General features: G+C 33.9%; 1 protein-coding gene across 2 annotated transcripts in view; it reads left to right on the forward strand.

Annotated features, from left to right (window-relative positions):
• The window catches only part of LOC130902024 (mucin-2), a 551276-nt gene extending 538292 nt beyond the window's left edge, over positions 1 to 12984 (forward strand). For both annotated transcript variants that reach the window (XM_057813821.1, XM_057813822.1), the window contains exons 8-15: positions 1033 to 2172; positions 2283 to 2556; positions 2613 to 2919; positions 5329 to 5399; positions 5453 to 5676; positions 6268 to 6398; positions 8726 to 8902; positions 11810 to 12984. In XM_057813821.1, the coding sequence (XP_057669804.1) occupies positions 1033 to 2172; positions 2283 to 2556; positions 2613 to 2919; positions 5329 to 5399; positions 5453 to 5676; positions 6268 to 6398; positions 8726 to 8902; positions 11810 to 11971 (2486 nt within the window). In that variant the 3' untranslated portion in view covers positions 11972 to 12984. The remainder of the gene's footprint in view (positions 1 to 1032; positions 2173 to 2282; positions 2557 to 2612; positions 2920 to 5328; positions 5400 to 5452; positions 5677 to 6267; positions 6399 to 8725; positions 8903 to 11809) is intronic.
• The last annotated feature ends 9316 nt before the right edge of the window (positions 12985 to 22300 follow it).

A 22300-nucleotide genomic window follows, 5' to 3' on the forward strand; every position in this document is an offset into this window, starting at 1 on the left:
TGTTTTGCTTGAGTATACATCCGGTTTAGGCTTTTAATTTTAATGTATTGATAACAGGCTGGGCTAGTTCGACTGAGTGATCTCATAAACATTGGTTTAAAACATTATAGAGTCTACAAGGTAAACGATTCCGATAATGATCATTGGTTCATATGTTTCAGAGTTTAGATATCTGCGACCGCATCCATGAGCCCCTTACATTCGTTCCCAATACTAATATAACTGTATAAGAAACTGGTTGCAATTACCACCCTGAGAGCCTATTATATTGTCTCACATTCTAAGAAAGGACGTAGTTGAGGTTATTATTGACACAATAAGTACAATTATCTTGTCCTTGTCTTTTCTTCAATTTATTTATTCTGAAAATTCCTTGCAGAAACTATTGATATGATGATTGGTAAATAATCGAACGCCATTTTCCGATGCCGGTCGTAATTTGTGGGCACGATAGTGTAAAAGGTATAGAACTGCACTCCTAACGATACCACTCAAAATTTAATGTAATGGAAACTATAAAATATTGCGGATGGCTTAATCGATTATTGTATAAACATGAAATATATTCTAGATATTTCTGGACGAAATTAGTGTGAAAAACTTTCTAGACAGAATTGTCTACTGCTAGACATTTTAGAAAGTTTCTACAATAGTCTAGAATTATTGCAAGAGCAAGTATGAGCTCACAGTAGAACAGTTAGTTAAATAATACCAGTAACAAGCGTAATTTTCGACCACGGACTAAAAGTGCAACAAACATTTCAACACCAAATTTTGCTCAAAATACTTGTCTTGACGATATAACACAAAACAAAAACAATAGATTGTTTATATCTTCAGATCGTAATGCTAAATACTCCTATAAGACTAACTAATTTCGTGATGATATAGACGTGGTTTTAGGAAATATAATTGCTAATAGCCTTACATATTGTATGTGTAAGAGTAGTTTTAAATCAAGACCTAAGTTCTTAGTAAAACATACTTATACTTTTGAAAATTGTTTGCTATACGTATCTGCTTTATTTTCAGGTGGTTTGGGAAACAACATAGCAGTCATCAAAGAACAAGTACCTGAAAAAGTTGAGTTGGAGGATATAAGTACTTCAACTACAACCAAAGCTCCTTACCCGCAAGTAAATATTCGAAAATATTCACCAAATAATAGGAGAACGACTACAAGACGACCAAGACCAAGACCGAGTACGAAATCTAAGAAACCTTTCGATATAAACCAACCTCAAGGAGATCAGCCGAAGAAGACTGATGATATTGTAGCATTTTTATCGCCAGGATATAAGTTAAACGCAAGTGATGAAAGAAGCTCAAAGTTGCTAGAAGAAATACTGAGCAAGGCAAAGTATGCTAAAACGACAGAAAAGAAATTGAATATTAGTTCAATTACTCAACAACGTAATGAGACTGGAGACAAAAATGGAAGTAACATTTTTGAAAACACGAAAGATAAAAATATAACTAAATTATCTCCACCGGCTCCCATCCAGTTGACATCAACGACATCGAGTAATTTATCAAAACAAACAATACTTGATGACGTGTCTAAATTTCTACCACCTGGTTATAAGTTACCTGAAAGTGATAATAAAACAACCGAAACTACAATTTTTAAAGTTGATGATATATCCAAATTCTTACCTCCAGGTTATAAACTGCCTAAAACTGAAGATAAACCAACTACCGAAAAGAGCAAAGAAAATACTAAAGCTGACGACATATCCAAGTTTCTACCTCCTGGGTACAAAGCACCAAAATACAAATCAACAACGGAAAGTAGCATATTCAAAAATACCAAGCTGGATGATATTGCTAACTTCCTTCCTCCTGGTTATAAATTACCCGAAAATAGTGAAAAAACAACCGAGAGTGGCGTATTTATATCTGACGATATATCAAAATTTTTACCTCCAAACTACAAATTACCAAAATCTGACGATAAATCAACTACCGAAAGCAGTATATTCAAAAATACTAAACTCGATGACATATCTAAATTTCTACCACCTGGTTACAAAGCACCGAAATACAAATCAACAACGGAAAGTAGTATATTCAAAAACACAAAACTGGATGATATTTCTAAGTTTCTTCCTCCTGGTTATAAGTTACCAAAGTATTCTACAGAGAATCCGAAAGAGGCAACGACAATTGAAGGTAATTGGAGAATAGCATTTTAGACGTATTTTCTTATATTCATAATTTCGGCTTAAGGATTATTGTTCACTCAGAATAGTTTAACTGAATTTATTTATCTAAACTTGTAGGTTTGAATGTTAAACCGGTGGATTTATCTGCACTCCTCCCACCAGGATTCAAACCATCGGAAAACGATACTCTTCCAATAAATCTTCTACCCATAGGATTCAATTCATCAACAGAATCACCAAAAACAAGCAAGCCATCAGGCGTTAAAGTTGTATTTCCATCAAGACCTGGAGGTGGAACTCGAAAATCGTCCAGCCGCACCACACATAAACCAGTATACGACGAACCTCCAAAAAATACTCCTCCTACCATTCGTAAAGGATTACCGTCGAGGTATAAATAAGTTTTTTCTTTTCGCGTGTTAATAATAGTAACTAATTTTTTTTTAGAGCGACAACTGAGTTCACGGGATGGCCGACGCCATCAACGACTCCAATTTCAATTGAAAAGCTGCTCGAAGCTGCTAAAGCTGCTACTTCTAGTACAACGCGTACTATTGAGACAACAGTTTCGACAACTACAACAACCACCACTACAACAACGACAACACCTAAGCCCACAACTCCTGGAATATGCGTCAATGAGTGTGATCTTGCCGCTACAATTAAATTGATAGCTGGAGTTAAATGGGTACCGGAATTATTAGATAGAAATACTAAAGAGTGGCAAGTACTTGCCAATGAAGTTGAAAGCCAAGTATGTATATTTTAATGTGAAAAAATTTAATTGTATCCAGTATAATCTAGTTTAATACCAGTTTTATTTCCTCATTTGTTGATATTAATACAAAATTACTATAGACTCTTTGTTTTTCATGGAACTTTTCTCATAGTGTGGATACTTATTCATAGAAAAATGACTCAAGAATTTATTTTGATGCCACTCCAATCCTGAACCTTCAAAATCTGAGGGAAGTCCTCCAATAATTCGTTGGTAGTTGCCAGCTTTTGTATTACCAAGGAAATTATGACACACTTTTATTAAAGCCTCCCAAGTCCTTTATTGTGCTCGAATTCAAAGCTTCATCTGCCATAAGCTCTCGTATTTGCCAACCTATATAAATTTCTCTTTTAATATTCCCGTTATTGATTGGAGGAAAATTCGTTGTGGGGTATTGACAGTCTTTTACAAATATTCGACAAATATTGAGAATATTTTAATGTTTTTAATACCTCCATATTTGCATAATTTTCTTTATTGTCTATTACATGTGCAAATGGCAATTGATGGGTACTTGAAGACAAGGAAACTTGTAACAGCACTGCATTATAAATATAATATATTGAATCACCTATATTTTGTGTATAAATGCCACAATCTCTTATTTTTAAAGAAATTCTACTATTAATATTGAATCGACCAATTAGGCCTTAGATTTGGATAGACTTAAGTCTCTAATAAGAACATTTGAATCAGAAAAGTATTCGAAGATATACATATAGACACTAGATCAAAGTTGTGCATCAGAAACATTTTCCATCTTCTCGTTTTTATTGGAAAGTCACGAGAAACTGATCTCTTTGCAGATGTTTGAATACCGTATTAATGTCATGCAGAGGTTCGTTTGAAAGCATTGGATTAGATTTGTGACTTTCTTGAAGCCAAGCTCTCAATGGTATTGAGTCACTATCATAGCCAACTTTTATCATTTTCTTATATAAAAAATCCAAAATATCGTCTGATTAAATGAAATTTTATCGTTTTATTGGTCCTTATCTACCAATCTACCTCCCGGAAAAATACTGATTTCAAACCTACGGATATCACGTGACTATTGCAGGAGTGTACTATTTTGTTGTAATTAGATTAAGCTAAAACTGGCAACTAGGATATATGGTGTAGCAATTAAAACGTTAATTCATTAATTTCAGCCATTAGAAAGACGTATTTATGAGTAGTTCATGTTCTTGGCTAGAAGACACTATCTCCCTAGCCAAACGCGGTCGTTTTTACTTGATTTCTCACAATAGTTCTTTAATAAGATAACATCATACTCACGGCTTACAATTTTCTGTTTTTGACTATAGATAATGAAAATTATTCCACCCGCATCCTAAAAAAACCGACTCTATGACCAACAGAAGAGAACCATTCGACTTATAGGCGATCCATAATTTACCAGTAACTTGAACAGCTTATAGCATAGAAAAAAGGTCGCAGACTTGACTTTGTTTTACCGATACCACCACTGCAGATGCTCTTCCGAGATGTCCAACATAATATCAGTATTTGCAAAACCTACTCGATAGGCAGACATTGCTCGTGATCGCTAAGTTCACCTGCAGACGCTCAGAACTGCAGACGCAACCCACAGAAGTTCAAGATCAACACCCACAGACATCTCTACATGGCAGGCACCACTCAAACTTCTAAAGTATAATAGGGTCTATCCTCTTATGATGGCATTTTATATAAAAAAAAGCCTGCATCCTGGTCCAAAGCTACCCAATCCATATCCTGGCGCTAGCTTAGAATCATCTGTATACTAGAGAGATATATTGTAATATAATGAAAATTATTCCACTCGCATTCTAAAAAACGACTCTATGACTTTTCCTGCTGATGGAATGTACTTCGTCTCCTTTGGATCCGAGCTCCAATTTCAGTTCAATGTTTCGATTATTGTTTGTCTCGGGTTTGGAATGATCGGTCCAAGTTTGACCAATGGTTATTATACTGTTTTTGCTCGGTAGCAAACGCAAAACTCATCTTGCACACAGCTTCCTCTTAACTAAATTCTCAGATAATATGTAAAGTAATGGACTTTCTGAAATATCTTCTATATTTGTTAAGTCGCGTATTTCCAGTCCACGATCCAGTACTGCATCATGGATTTTATTGGCCATTTTTGATATTTTCACCTCATTACTATTCATATTGCCCATATAACCATGGTAAAACTGCTCTTATTGTTGCAATCGACTCGTCTAAAGTAGAATCCAGTTTAACTTCTATTCTGGTTGAATATGTTTACAACTTACTGAAAACATTCCCAATGATGGCTGCCATACACATAATGAATAACGTATATACTAATTTTATTTTACTTTTTATCAAAAAAAAAAATGCAGATATGAAAACTAAAGTTTTATTTTCTATTTTTAGCTTGACTATGTTTACAGCTCATCTTCTCTACTCAATAGATGGTACAAAAAAATTAGGATCGACGGCTTTAGGTAAATATTTTGTTTGTATATAAACTATGATTGATATTTTTTAATTATTTTAGTGAAGGTAGCGTACTGGTTGACTATCTCGTAGAACTAAATGAGTTAGGAAGACGTGTCGATACTCAAGAAATAAAAAGATTATTCCATGAATCTTTAGATGACGCCCTGTCGACTTTAGGAGGTTCTAATAGAGAAGCAAAGTCTCTTAATGAGTCGATTAAATTAGAGGGAAAATTGTCTTTGGGAAATTTTGTAGTAGATCCAGCTTACACAGACTTTCTAGGTAAGTGATTGAATTGAGTGAATAATAGATTTTACTTTTCGTGCATTGAGTACATATCCAAAGACAATTAAATTTCTTGATGTTCACCTCAATTAATAATACTGCTTGTACCGTTTCACGGAATTACACTTCACACTCAGTTGTCTATTGACTAGCTCTCGTTGTTGGGTAAATATGGAAAAAAAAAGAATTTCGTGTGTTGATTAAATTTATATATTACGTGGAAAAATAATATAAGAAAGTGAGGAAAAGTAAAGTAAATATTATCATAAAATCGGTACTATCCATATAAACACGGATGATTATTAATGTCCGGAACCAGTACTTCTTGTAACTACTTCAGAATTGGTTAATAATATATCTGTGCCTTTGTACTTGGTGAACGTCAAAGAAAAATAAAAGAGTGCAAAATAGCCAGTGCAATGAAGATTGCAACCAAAGTGCTATCAATATTATGCATGAGAAGTTACTTACGAAAATGCCACGATTACTTAATGCTGATTAAAATCTCATCCACACTCCTCCACCATATTCATATTATCTAATTGTATCATTTCAACTTATCAAGGTACAATAGATTTGTTTTTTCAGTGTTACCAAAACAGGTGTACCCTACAGTGGGTTATGCAGAAAATGATGTACTTCTACCCCAATGGGCAATTGCAGTTATCGTCATAGGACTTGCTTCACTTCTATTTGTCATTATTTTTGGGGTAACAGTGGTAAGTATTTTTACAGATTTTAAATACATAAAATGAGTGCATGTGTCCAATTAAATCGCAACCACAAGAGAATCCTTTCCATTGAAATCAGTCAATATGTACGAGTTTTACTCGAGCTAAAATTCAAAATACAATCATTAGATATTAATTTTTTTAAACTGTATAGATGATTTGACTAAAAATTTGAATTTTTGTTTTTGAAAATGTCAAGATTTACTTCTAAAAAAGTTGATCATAATAGAAACCATTGTCAGATATCAAATATTATTCGTCGGTCATAGAAATAATTTCAATTTAATATTAGATGCGTTACTTACATAAAAACTAATATAGTAGTGTAGAGAGTGCATTGTGCCTCCCAGAACTTCCAACTTTAACGATTTAATATCATAAATGTTACCGTTATAGTTCAATTTTTAATACAAAAAATTATTGATCAATCTTAACAAGTGCTTTGAAACTTACAACTAGAATTAAAAACTTCTTTCGAAAGACTAATATTTGATCGTCATTATGAATTTACCAATCTTTGGATGAAGTGGACAAAACATTCGTGTAGATGCTTTGCAGTTTCCATGGCTTGCTAAAAGAATCTACTGTTGTCGCCCTCTGCCATGTCAATTATCTTAAGGTAGTATTGGATTGATCAGCTGATATAGTTATGAAGCTCTTGGATTGTCTTAGACTTTGAGTGTCTCTATAGTGAGATTCCACAGTAGAGCTCTGGTCCAAAGTATGGAGTCGTGGCCCCTTTTTGGCACGGATGTTTGCTTCCTCATTACCTGATATACCCTAATGACCTGGTGGTCACATTAGGGTTACTTTATTTCTGTTATCTGTTTCTTTCAGAGTTTGTTTTCACTCTCATGCTAGCTTGAACGTACACTCAATAGTCTTCAGGACCTTCAAGGCTGGTTGGCTATCGGAGAGAATGAGAATGTGGTTTCTGAACAGGTTTCTATCCAAACACTCCTGAGCACTTTTGTTCATTGCTAGCGACGGAAAATAGTGGTTTTCCTAGTGTTATGGAATTGTTGGGTGTTGATTTTGGGAGCAATATAACCTGGCATAGTCCTGGCCGAATTAACTGAGGCAACTTCACAAAAACTCCTTTAAGAACAAATTGCTATATATTCCGGAACAGCTTGTAATCCTCTAAAAGGCTCAGATTCATTCTTCTTTGGAGTATTGCTCGTACATTCCGACCTCGGCTCCCAAGCATACCCTAAGGCTGCTGAACTCAATACAAAAGAAACCATTCGACTTATAGGCGATCCAGAATTAACCAGTAACTTGAACAGCTTATAGCATAGAAAAAAGGTCACAGACTTGACTTTGTTTTACCGATACCACCACGGCAGATGCTCTTCCGAGAGGCAGACATGGCTCTTGAACACCGAGTTCATCTGCAGACGCCCAGAACTGAAGAAGGGCATTCCCTAAAACCTACGGAACTTCAAGATCAACACCCACAAACATAACTCGAAGTACCGAAGTCTAATATCCTCTTATGCTGGCGTTTTACATAAAAAAGAGCCTGCATTCTGGTCCAAAGCTGCCTAATCTATCTCCTGGCGCTAGCTTCGAATCATCTGTATACTAGAGAGATACATTTCAAGCTTTCGGAAGACCTTTATTGGTCCATGATTGGCGGCCATCAATTACCACTTCGAATGGGATGTCTTGGCTCTGATTAGTTACGTTAGTCATAAGCTATCTAATACCTGGTCCGACAAAAACACCTTCTCTCAACTTTGCTCTTGAGAGGCCTGGAAAATTTGATATAAATTATTTGAAGCAATTTCCATCTCATAAAAGTTACAAATTGCTCCATCATTCCCAAATCTATGTGAAGCGGTGAAAAAACTTTGTGAGGAAGCACCAAAGTTTCTTGCAGGACGTTCTTTTCGCCAGCTCTAAGTTCCCTCGGGCAAGGCAAGGCTAGACATTTTTGTACAGTATATTGCCGTCTAAACAACATACTCAATATTCTTAAATCAACGTATGCGTACCAACTGTGATTATTTATGAGGTTGTCGAATTTTTTGAGTATTTGTTTTTTGTCTTACAAACACCTAAGTACATAGAAATCGATAAACGACTTTCCACCCACACTATTGTTGGAGGAATTTGAATTTTTTCTCAATTAATCGTAATATTTTTGAAGTCCTTAGAACTTATTAGATTATATGTGAACTTTGAAATATATATATCGAGCATCATGAACTGATTTTATTGACTAATACACCAAACACAGCAAAACACAGCTTAGAAAAATAAATATAATTTTCATCTTGTATATCTATTTACCCGATTTATATTTTTAGTTGGTTAATAGACAGAAAAATAACAAAAAGAAAGCTCCAACACCTCTAACAGAAGGAATGTTGAATGAATTGAACAAAAATCATATGGGAGGTATTGACAATTATGGTGCAGAAGATCTTTACAACATGGAAGATGTGTGGAACGAGAGAGGATATGATCAAAAACCGCCTAAAAAGGTAATAAATTCAGAAGTTTTTATATCCATTTATCCACTTTTCATTTGTTTGTAGTATTGTGAAAGATTTTGCAAAACATTAGAATATCAAAGTATAATGTCCAACAACAAAAACTCAATTTCCTACAAGACTGGGATTTCTCGTTAACCCGCGCTCACCTCAACTCATTTACATTATTTTGAGACTCATATCAACAAATATTTTCTCATACTTATGACTATTTCACTGGTGCGAAACAGATTTTCATTTACAGTCCCATATTTTATCGTGACCATTGGATAGGTAGTAAAGATCAACAAAGTTGCATTGGACACATACAATTTACTGTCCGGTACGATTATAACGCCACCTAAGACCCGTGGTCGTTGTTAGCTACCGCGTATCACGTATGTATGATTGGGTTATATATATGATTTATTGATCCTACTCCATGTAGAAAGTTCAGGATGGCTTCACATCTTAGATATCGTCGTCACCAAGACGAGGCGGAAATTCAAAAATATCACTTTTTATTTACAGAAACTGACCTTGTAGTAGGCACGCCGTCATTTTTGCTATACTCTACGCTTCTAGCTCCATACCAAAATATTATAAAAGAATAGCTTGTTTAAATTGAATCAAAGCATCTACCACCCTGACCCTACAGTAGACGAGTGCTGTATGCGACTCTCTGCAGTAACTGTAACTATGCTCCAGACTCATATTACTGGTAATGAACTTGTAGACTGTGAAGCAAAAGAAAGCATCAATTTCAAACTCACCAACAGAAAGAATCAAATAAGCTCTTCAAACAAAAGAATTATACGTTATGACAAGAAGACTGGACTAAAATCATTTCATAAGTAGATAGAATAACTATTCCAAGAAATATTGATATTATAAATTCAAGGCCAGTTCGTTTGGTACTTAGCATCACCGCTCGACGATGCTAGTACATTTATTATAGTACATTTTTGGAGACGGCTACAGCGTGAGGAAGCGGGTATGTCAGCGGAAAGTGTCATATCGATCGGTAGTTCAAATCTTGTTTTTGCAAACGAAATTCAAGGACCGTTTGAATGCTATTTATGGTGACTCTTCTTCGATCGTAATCGTCAGGAATGGGTTAAACGAGTTTCAACGGATACCACGTATTGTAAATTGACGCTGCGTGAATGATAGCACACTAGGTATTCCAAAAACTCATGTCAGTCATATTCTGCATGAAATTTTGGACGCGTTCACTCACTGAAGGCAACCAACGCAATTGTGAGACCACTTCAAAGCAGTGTTTTCTCTGTTCAACATGGTTCCACTGCACTGGTGCATAACAGAGATAGGAAAAATCGAACAGTGGATTTCACCAGGCGAACGTGCTCCAAAGATGGCGAAGACTGTCTTCACATCGTCTGTCTTAGAGAAGAGATTCTACCATGAATTGGAGAAATTCCGCTCTCATTTGGCAGAGAAAAAAATGCTTTTCCAACATGATAACGCACCAGTTCACACCTAAGCTCTCCCCACAGCCATATTGGTAAAACTGAGCTACAAACTGCTGCTCGATCCACCATATTATCCAGATTTAGTCCAGTACGACTCTCCTTTATTTCCAAAATGCCATAACTTAATTGCCAGGCAGAAATTTGAATTACACGAGAAAACCATTGCCGCCACGGAAGCCCAGTCTGCGGACCTCGAGAACACTTATTTTTTAGTAGGGTGAAAAAAATTATTTCATCTCTGGGTCGTATGTATCGATCTAAAAGGAGACTGTATTGAGAAATATACTCCTACTCCTTCAAAATTTTGGTTTTTCTTGATAACTTAAGACACCCTATATTAACAAGACAAGAACATTCATTCGACGTTTGCAGTTATGAGTGCACCGCTGTGGCGATAGGAACGAGTACATGTTCACTTACCGGGGTTATTCAAAACTGCATAAAAAGCCAAAGAAGGAAACTTCAAGTTTTTTATTTGGTGGATATCAGAAAAAATTAAGTCAAAATGTAATAATGTGTTACAATTAACAATAAGTTGCAACTACCAACGCCATAAATTATATACAGATTGTTTCAAATTAAAGACCATCAAAGGTTCTTAAAACAGTGAAATACGAGTTTGATATATTCAAAAAGTTCCAAAAATTTCCTTAATTGTAATCCATATACTTTTAAAGATGTAAAATCTTTAATCTGATGTTGAATTTTCTCGATTTTTTTTTAAATAACTATGTTTTATATTTTGGTTCACAAATTTGAGTGTAAAATAAATACCCTTCGTTATATAAATCAACAAGACGCTCCAATCCTAAACTAATTAATTCTTTGGAAAGATATTAGAAATAGTCACTTTTTGTTCAATTTTACCGCAATCCTACTAAGAAAACGCTCAGAAATTAGTTGACAAAGAACTACGGGTTCATCCACGTTGAAATTTTGAAAAGTTAAAAAACATCGATTTCAAAAATAAATATTCAAATTGACGCTCGATGGAAATTACGTAAACGACGCAATATTTAATTAATTAATTCTCAGAAGATGAATACATAAGTATTAGTAAGCACGGAAATATATTAGAGTTAGTACACTTTGGTGTTCAATTTTGCCACAATCCCACTGGTGGTGGTGTCTTAATTTTGAACATGAGTTTATGTATTTGTGACGGTACATCTCCATATTTGGTATTAGTCGGACGATAATTTTCACGTAATATTTCTCCTAGCTTTTCTAAACAAATCCAGCGGGTGCTTGAGTTCCTAATAGGAACATTTATGAAATGAACTATTTTTTCATCATTCTGCTATTAAAACAGTGAAACTATTGAGGATTAAATATGAAAAGCCCTGCTTGGTGAGCTAATTTGTATTATTTATGCTTGTATCTCTGCAATACCACGTTTCAACATTGTTATAATATATTCTTTCAGAGATCTAATGGTTCAATCCATGACAATAGTATGTCTAACTTATATGACAGTTGGCGATCAGAATGGAATGGATACTACTACAATGCTTATTACGGCAACCCCGGTAGCAGCCATAGTGGTTACAATGGAAGGAGAAGATCGGATTATGACACAAATTTTTAAGTAATTCCATTTTTTAGGTTTAATAACTGCCAAAAGAACAATTATGTTAATTCTATATAATTTTAGACTGAGAATTCTATAACATCATAAAAAATGCCCAATGAAATGTTTATCTTCTTTGTTAACAAATATATGAACTAAGTTTCAAAATACAACAAATTACTGCTGCCATAATTATTGTTTCGTATCCAAACCTCCATCATCAAGTTTCCAATATAAATATACTTATTCTCTTCTTTATTTTGAAATTTTCGAAAACCACAGAGTCGTATTACAATTATATTAGGATCTTGATGATTAGGGAGTAGTCCAAGAGACCCAAAATCAAGACAATTTATTTTTGTGGAATAAATAATAAGTTGGGCATTTTCTATTTAAACAATTATTGACTTAGACCACTTGAGTTATATTAAGCTGTTCTTTTGATTTACTGAAAGGCATTAAATGGAAAGATATTTCTTATGATATTCGTTCTTTTTATAAGATATATACACTGTCTACATTTAATATTTGTCATGACGTAGCTAATAGATGTTGCTCAATTTTTTACGTCCCCCCAAGCCTTCTCCGTTCCCTCTACATTTTAGATAAAAGGTTAGGTTAGTAATGTGGTGAAACTTTTAAGAATTTTAGTAAGCGTTTTGGTCACATATGTTTTTTCGATTCTAATGCAACATTGCATAAGAAGAAGATGTATAAAAGTTATCTACGAGTATAAAGGCTGCAAAAGTGATGAATGCTTTGCTGTAATTCGATGCAACTAATATGAGAAATACAGTTCTTCTTCTGTTAATAAGAATACACTTCTCCAACCACTGAGACAGTGAAATGGGTAAAAGTATTTTCTGGATCCATTTTGATATAAGATTTTTACTCAAAGTTATACCGACCACTTGACATTTAGTAAGGCTCCTGTCAAGATGTTCAGCTGTAAGGATAGTAGGAAAAAGAACTAATTTTCGTATTCCACTGTACATTATGGTCGAACTTTTAATTATAACAAAAAAAATAAAGTTTTCTTTTTTGACTTGTAATAGTGAATTTAATTTTTGTTGTCTAAACTAGTATCTTAAATATGCAATGCAAAACCAGTGGCGAGTGGGCCCTCGCCCACGGCCTCCCACTTAAAGGGCCATCACGAGGACTCTTTAAATGCGATGCAACCAAAATCGCTATTGAGATAATTTGATCAATTTTTGTAACTGGATCCATAAATTCCGATATAGGCTTTAATAAATGTACTGCAAAAGCCTACGAATTCATAATAAATAGCAGTTGTGAGATTCCAATGACTTTTAATTAAAAAAGGTTTCACAAACAAAATATGGAGCTATAGATGAGCCTATTGATCCTAATGGATTTTTTTTATTAAAATGATTGACGCCGTGATACAAGACATCTATTGTACTCACTGAAAATAACAATTTTGGATTCTTGTATGACACAAATAATTTGAAATCATTGCTAACTATCGAGCTTTTGAAGCACTGCGATGATTTGGGTCTAGTACTTCATGATGGAGAAAACAAAGACATAGAATCTTATGAGCTTTACGAAGAACTACAACTTTTAGTGCCTAATCTAACAAACTCCATTAAAGACGCCGATCAGATTCAATACATAATTACAAATGAACTAGGATATATCTATTCTAATGTTCAATTGCTATTAGAATTATGTTGTCTTTACTTGTGAGTACAGCTTCCACAGAAAGAAGTTTTTTGAGTTGAAAATTATTAACAACAAAATGAAGCAGGACCGACTATCTGGTTTAGCAATACCCTCAATCAAAGCAAAAACCGAAAAATCACTGTTTAAAAAAAACTAATGAAACCTTTTTCCAGTCTATATCGTTTCACATAATCTCCCATTAATATTTTATCACTATCTTGAGTAGGCATATCGTATCGATGCATGTTAGGTGAAATAAATCTATTAGGCAGAAAGTGCGGAACGAAAATGAAGGGACCTCGCTGAAGCGATTTTACCCACGTCTATATTAGTGCACGCTACGCCACTGTGCAAAATAGTACGTTTTCCAGTGGCGCAAAGATGTCAATATTTGAGAGCGTTGCAAAAGAAATACAGGAAATTTAAAAACGTAGATCTTAGCTCATATTTCCTGATAAGCGAAATATTACCTAGAAGTCATCACGAGGAGGTGGCTGCTTATCAACCCGCCTCCTACCCTTTAAAAATTATACGTGTTATATCTGTCTACTTTACTGGCTTATAGTCCTATTTGGTTTTAAACTTTGACACAATTGATTTTAATTTTCCCAGCTAGCTTCATATCCTGATATAGCTAGTGCGGCTTCGGGAATGACAGGAAAACCTGGGACATCTCCTGTCCAAAGCAATACATTTTCAATAATTCTAATTTATTCAATAAAAGAGGAGGTTCTTCGCAGCACCTAACACTTTCGTTGGGTCTCGATCCAACCGCCATAATCCTTCTAAGCCCAAGTTCTTTAATATGTTCCCTAGAGTGATGATTTCCTACAAATGAATAGTTCCATCTTTGTAAGGAGGTTTCACTTTTATTTTAAACCACATTCGACTAGACACCTCAATATTTTGACAAGGTCGACAACATTCCGAGATGAAGTTTCACACTCCGGATGATAATATATTTCAAATAATTACTTCCCTAATTTTTGACAAAATAATTTGCAATTGAAAGTTCTTTGCAATCCTCTAGAACATATAGTTTGTCCAAAAAGATATTGAAATAGATGATTCAGAGGAAGTTCATTTGCATGTAGTGTACAAATTATCTATTGGTCTTCTGCTTTGTTTCACACGTCAATATTTTCTTGTTACTCTTTTTCGTTCTTTGCTATCAGCATGACATCATCTGCAAATGCTTCTTCGCTGATATTAATGTCTTTATGATATTTATGATCTAGTTCATGAATACGATGAATGGAAATGGAAACCTCCTCATTGTCTTAATCCCATATTTGTAGTGAAGACCTTTGATATTTTGTTATTTCTTATGATTTCATTCTCTTTGTTTTCATCAATATTTTGTATTAACTTCATAATTTTTACATTAACTCCTCCTTTGACCAGTATCTTTCATATTCACTCTCTGGGTGACGATTGAAATGCTATTAAATTCTTCAAAGTTGAAATAATTTTGGGATACAAAAACTTGATGATTATGGTATGTTTTGCATAAAACAAGTATATCTCAGAAAAATTGTAGAAAAGTTTATAGAACAGAGAAGCGTTATTATTACCTAATGCTTGCAAGGCTTGCTAAGTCAAGAAACGTGTAAAATAGAATGTTAGTATCAAAATAGATTATTTATACTCGGAGTAGCACATTTCTTCAAAAACGTTCTCAAGTTATCATCTAAATAATAATGCTCATAATTTACGAAGATGTTCTAGTTAATAGAACACCTGTGTAAATATTGAGGATAACTAAAATGATGAGTAATTTAAGGTACAAACGTTTTTGCATTTAAAGTAATGTTTAGCCACTATTTAAAAAATACCACAAATAGTGCCAAATTTTCAAATAGAGTTTAGATAATCTAATTATATATAAACGAAGCATCTAGTCGCGTAGGGTCTATACAATATCCCATATTTTTCCGAAAAAGCAATTCAATACGGATTTTACCGGTAACGCACCACTGACACGGAGCGATGCACATAGACTTCTATTCCAAAATTTCATTACGAATATCTTATTTGTCATTATTTTCCATTATATTCATTCGTATAATTCTTAAAATAAATAATCGGTTCTCAATACGGAGTGATAGGAATTTATTGACGATAAGAACGCGTCGGGACTAGTTGAGGCTGAATTCAAAGGCTGAGTTCTTATCATGTTTACCTGTGTGCCAAAGATTTACTATTTTTCCGCGCGTTCTAGCGGCGGTGCCCTGGACTAAAAAATTGAAAGTAACCAGTGCATTTTGAAGAAAATTTTGGCTACTTTATTTTCGTACACTGTAAGAAATTCACTAGGATGCATATTTTTCAACTTTAACCGATTTAATGAAAAAAATACATAAGAATCGGTCGAAAAACCTTCTACCCTATTTTGGGCCCTACTGAGCACAAAATGACAGGGCTATAAAGATTTAGTGAGTGAATTTTGGAAACTCATACGAACTTTCTCTTTTGGTTTTTGTATTTCAGCACGATAGAATGGAACTTGTATCAATCGATTTAGCGTGATGTTTTTCGAAGAAAATTATGGGTCGCACACCAATGTTACTAGTTTTGCGGTCTATTTTTTCCCATAACTCATTTTTTTGGATATTTTTTATGCCGTTTTCGTACACTATAAAGAGGCAGTACCTCCAACCCTAATTCATTAATTTTTATCAAAGTTCGTCTTGGACATACTTAAATTATTTTGTTACAGAAAAACGCCTTTTCTGTTAACCACACAAAGATCTGCATTGACATTTTCGTCAAAGTTTCAGCACTTAAAAACGGAAAATTGGTCTCCACCAAAAACTCTGGAGGGCCTTTTTGTAATTTTTTGTAAAGAGCCACTGCCACTTTCGTTTTAAATCAAGGCTCAGAAAACGGTTCTGTACGGTGGCGTTGATGCAATACGTTATAAATCATGGATCAGTTGGCATTGTTCTCTTTGCGCAGATTATAGGAAGATGACATCAACTCTAATTCTCTCATCTACTGTAAATGCCAAATATGGTTGATGTGTTATTCGATTCGTGTAATTGAAAACGATTAATTGAAAAAAGGAGTTTGGTTCTGTAGGACTAAGAAAATTGAAAAATTGTTAATACTCACATTGGTATTACCAATTTAAGTCGGTAAGAAATTAGAATATTGAATAAATAATAAAAAAAAAGAATTTTTTGCATAACATCAGTGTTTACTCGTTCTCATATTGACGTTAATGATTTTTCGAAATTTTGATTTTTTGAGCAAAAAATTATTAAATATTCAGAATTTAAAAGATAAATTCAAAATTCTTTTTAGAAACATTATCTCTGATGCAAATTATAATGTTTAAAACCGTTTCTTAAAGAATTTAAGCAATGTAACAAGAACTAAACTTTGTCAATCTATTCTAAAGCCTTTGAAGAATATCAACACGCAAAGGGAAAGAATCTGAGACAATGATCGCACTGGCAATGTTCACATTCAATCTACATGAATCTGTTAGTTAATTAAAGCCGGTACTACACAATGCGTCCAACGTTTGCGCCATCATTCACCTTCCAACGTTGGTTGAACAATGGACAAAGGCTGGAACCTTACCGAAACTTATTTAAGGAAATGAAAAAGTGGCAAAAAGTGATGTACAGCAAACAACAGAAATTCTTCGGAAATAAATTGGATGTTACTGGCAACAAAACACGTAGCATCCATGCGCAAGAAGACAAGAAGTGTTGTGTGTGTGTGTTGTACGACATGATGTGTTGGTTTTGACTTCGTTTAAATGTTGGGTACTCCTCTGACGCGGGTCAAAAAAACCGATTTTCCATGGCTAACTTTGGAAGCAAAACATTCGTCGTATCACATGCGCACTACGACCATACGATGCGTTCAATCATACCAGCGTCTAACATCGAAACCATTGATCGCATCCTGCTTAATGCATAACTTATTGAAAAATGGCGTTACAAATACTTTTTGTTGATATGTTCCATTTTTCAGATCTGAAATAATTCAAATAGTTTTTGGGAAATAAGCAAGAAACCAAAACACTTTTTTTATGCGTTTCCGAATCCAATGACATCCCAACTAGTGTTTTCAGAAGAAGAAGAAAAAGTTTTTACCTAAAAAGCATTTGGTGATTATACTGAGAAAAATTGACAATATTAATTTTCTTAAGTGTCGAATAAACTATAAAAGTTGAGTTCATATATTATGGTACATTTGATTTCAAATTAATTTTTAAATAGGGGCTAAATAGTGGTAATACTAAAAATGGCTGTACGACAAATACAGGTTAGATACGACTAGTCAAACAGCCTGCTGACAGCGTTATGAATAACGCTGTGTAGTTATTCGGCTGTGATTCCACCTATCAAGACTTCTTACTCAAAAGTATCCGATAGGTATATGGCATGACATCGATTTGTAGCAAAATTAGATTTTTTAAAACAATACACAAATAGAAAAGATACCAAACAAACAGTAAATTTATGTTTGCCTTTCAATGTTCAGTCATAGTATCTGTTAATATTTTCAAACTACTTTCTATTATGTTATAATCCCATATAAATGGCACCTTTAATCTGAAGAAGGCTAAATTTGTATTGTAGTTGTTCATTCCTCTATAGACCAGAACTAACCCTTAATAAACCTTATATAACAGTGAATGGCAGGTAATAAAAGTAATGAAAAATTTTTGTCGAATGTGAAATTATTGTTTATATAGAGTGAATAATTTAGTTATCATTCAAATTTAAACTTTTAAAATAGTTTATTGTGTACCGAAAATAGTTAAATTACCAAAACTGCACTATCATAAAATGAGTTTCCCGGTATCGCTGCTTAGAATTTTTAAACAAAACCATGTAGATCAGCAAGTAAATCCTCAGTGTATTACAGATTTAGATGAAAAATTTCTAGAAACTGGCTCCGTTTCATACAAAAAGCTGATTTTGATAGTCGTATTATAAAAGGCGATGTTGACTAATGCTATTTTTCATCATCTTCTATTACTTAAATAACAGGTGATTATTAAGAGACAGTATTCAAGGTATCCTGTTCCTGGATAAAGGTCGTAGAGATTCTATTAAATAGCCAGCTACGTAACCTGTTTATACTGGGTTTTTGTAGGCTTACTTGAAGTTCAAAGTGTATGCTACATCACAAGTACTTTCATTAAAATTAAAACTACGATAATCTTAGATTTTTTCTAAAAAAAAAAGTTCAAAATAAAATAGATAATAGCAACAGCAAAAAAATGTCACTTTAGTCTTTCCTTAAGGTGGTTAGAAAGACGGAAAATTATGCCCCTTCCAAGTTACAATTGAAATATGGTATTTTTTACAAATCTGAATATAACTCGAGATATTGGGTGTGCAAAATTTACTTGTAATACCCTACATAAACCGTCACTAGATGATGAAGCAAATATTATCTTGTATATATTATTTATTGTAGTATGTGAATGAACATTTTTTATCACTACATCGGCACGTGAAAAATACGGAAACATTTTCACACTTCTTCCAAATATGAGTTTTAATGGATTCGTATCCAAAGTAGGTTAAATTGCTACATTTTGAAACCTGAACAAACATCTATAAGATAAACACTTACAGTTAGAGAGTTACAGTTTCAAAAATTCAAAATATTAAAAAAAACGAAATTTCATTTTTAGACGCCGATTTTTGAATGAATAGAAAAATCATGGTAAAAGTTGCAGCAAATGTAATTAGTTTTGAGTTATTTTGAACTCTGAAAATAATTTTTCTTTAAAACGGTTTCTAGACAGATTGGAGAATCTAATCTTGTGGTAGATTCACCACCAGGCCGCGTAAGGCCTGTTTATGTTTTTGAGTTATTTTGAACTCTGAAAATAATTTTTCTTTCCAACGGTTTCTAGAACTCCGTCTCGCCAGTAACGCAAAGTTTGAGAATTGTATTTAGGAAATGTCAAAATTAGGTGCTAAGTTTCAAAAATAGGTGCTCTGTAATTTTTACAGTAATGGAATACTCAAAGTTGCAGTACGGTGCTTTTTAGACCCCGATTTTTGAATGAATAGAAAAATTATAGGAAAAGTTGTAGCAAATGTAATTAGTTTGTTTTTGAGTTATTTTGAACATTGAAAATAATTTTTCCTCACAACGGTTTCTAGACAGATCTAATCTAGTGGCAGATTTACCACCAGGCCACGTGTATCATACGTATGCAGTTCTATCCGGTTCGGTTCGTTTTCGATAGAAACAGGAAATGAATGAAACCATTTCACACGGATTTCGTATAATGTTCAATTTTTTCCCGTATCTATTCAGAAGTGTAGTAATCATGTGAAGAAGGCAAGTTCTTTGTACATGTTTGTTCTGTATAGAAGAATAAAAAAAGGAAAGAGAAATATAATAATCCATTGAGTGCATTCTCTCATCACTTTGCGGCAAGAATTTGGAGGAAAACGAAGACAAATTTTCTAAATACTTTAGCATTAAAAGCATTATTAATAATAATTTTGTTAAAATCAAATGTAAGTTAAAATAGTAATAACAATATGGGTACTTACCTTGAACAGAAATTACTTTTAGATCCAATGATTATCGGGTTGATACCTAAATAAACCACATTGTGAACGTTTCAATTGGCTTTTGTTCACCACATCCGAGCTTTAACCTGATAAAAACTTGTCCGAGTTGAGGGAGTATTAGGTGTTGTACTGTTTCTATTAGTATCGTTGCAACTGAAAACAAACCGAATCACATACGTATGAAACAGACCTTAGTAGTAGCACAATGTGGCAGATTTAAAAGGAAACATGTCTTTATGAGTCAATGTCGGAATAAAAAGAACTTGTTCCAAATCAATTGAAAGATTTTTATTGTCACTATCAATGTTTTGTAAGATTACGATGTCGATATTCATTTTGAATCTTGCCATTTCCGCCTTGCGATGCTGCAATTCCAAAGATCACACTTCGAACATGAATCTCACCTAGGTCGTCCGAATCTGAGATTTGGGAAGTCTTTTTTTGAATACTAGTGAATAATACGCAACTGCTGCATTTGAATTTTTTTCCTCGTACGCCAAAAATAAGCGATTGACATTTAAACCTGGACTTAGGAATTCTTTTATTGATTTGTTCCGGTTGTAATGATTTTCCTCGCGATGAGAACTCTGGATATGATCTCTGACATGCAGACGCAGTTCTGGAAAATACTTTTTTACTTTGGTGTTTCTACCACGTTTATCTGTGTACTAAGTTGCTTCCATTTTCTTTTTTTTTTCTTTTTTCGACAAGTACTTGCACTCTCTTGTGGCTTAGCGCAAATAGATTAGAAGAATGTTTTCTCCACTACCATTTGGCACTGTGTAAGTAATCGAATTTGCAACGACTTTCCTCTGGATTATCATACGAACCATGTCTCCTGCGATGTATTTTTTTAACTTGAATCAGTCCCATAAGAAAAGTACTGTGCTTAATGTAATTTGCAGAATCATAATATTATTGTAATAATGATTTTCTCTGGTTGAATGATAAGGATTTGCAGGAATACTTACAAGAATAAGTTACCTGCAAGTATACCTGGTTTTCTAATTTTAAGAAAAAATTGCTCGTTCGGACGATTTTTTAAATCGGTATAAGAAATTTTTTATAATTTGTATATTGCAAGCCACTAACTATTTATTGCAATATCACCGGCTTGTACATTACCGCATGCGTCCATCTTGTATACTAACAATGTTGATTATTTGGAACTTAGACCCTTTTAACGTACAACAACTAGAGGAACTTCGACCCTGCGCATCTTTCTACCCCATAACAAGTGAATATAAAATTATGTGAAAGCGGCACTTAAACCCTTTTGAATTCACAGTATTGGGTGCATTCCACTAAGCACTCACGACAATGATGTTCACGACCATGATCTTTTCCATTCCACTTAGTCCAGAGCGTTATAATCCTAAACCCAAGCGTAATGGATTACGAGGCATTTTGATCTAAAGGTTATGTTATAATTTGTGAGTCATTGAATTTTTAATGGAGTGTTCAATTGATTCACATTAAAGTAAAATCATAATCTCTTTTGCAGCGATAGTAAAATATTTGGTGGTGCATCACAAGAATGCCACAAAAGTACTTATAATATCCCATACCGCATCAAATAATGAGATAGATTCTCATGGTTGCAGTTTGCATTAAGCTTGAGTTTTGAAAATTCCCCTAATTCTTTTAACGCTGACTTCGATGCACCTCTTGAAAAGGGCAACCAAGAGTATTTCAGGAGCCGTGAACGCTTAGCGGAATGCACCCATTGTGTACTTACTTGCTTATTTTTATGACAAGATCTGACAACGTGATGTCCTCAACTTCACTTTCAATCTGAGTTTACAAAACTCACTAAAGCACACAGTCTCAAGTTTGTGCGATTACTGGTAAAAACCCACTTAGATCCTACGTGTGAGAATGAAAAGGAATGTGCATTGAACTGAGTTATGATGTCACAAGTGAGAATAATCTGAGTTTTGATGTAAATGGAAAGTATCTAATATCTTAATAATCACTCACGCAACTATTTTGTAGACTTTTTTATATTTTTTTTTAACAATTCTATGCAGCTTTCTCTTTGGTATTTCGACGAAGGTTGAACTGAGCATACCGCATTTAATCGTTGCTGATTAAG

This window comes from Diorhabda carinulata, chromosome X, assembly GCF_026250575.1.
Source record: "Diorhabda carinulata isolate Delta chromosome X, icDioCari1.1, whole genome shotgun sequence".
Taxonomy (NCBI): Eukaryota; Metazoa; Arthropoda; class Insecta; order Coleoptera; family Chrysomelidae; genus Diorhabda; species Diorhabda carinulata.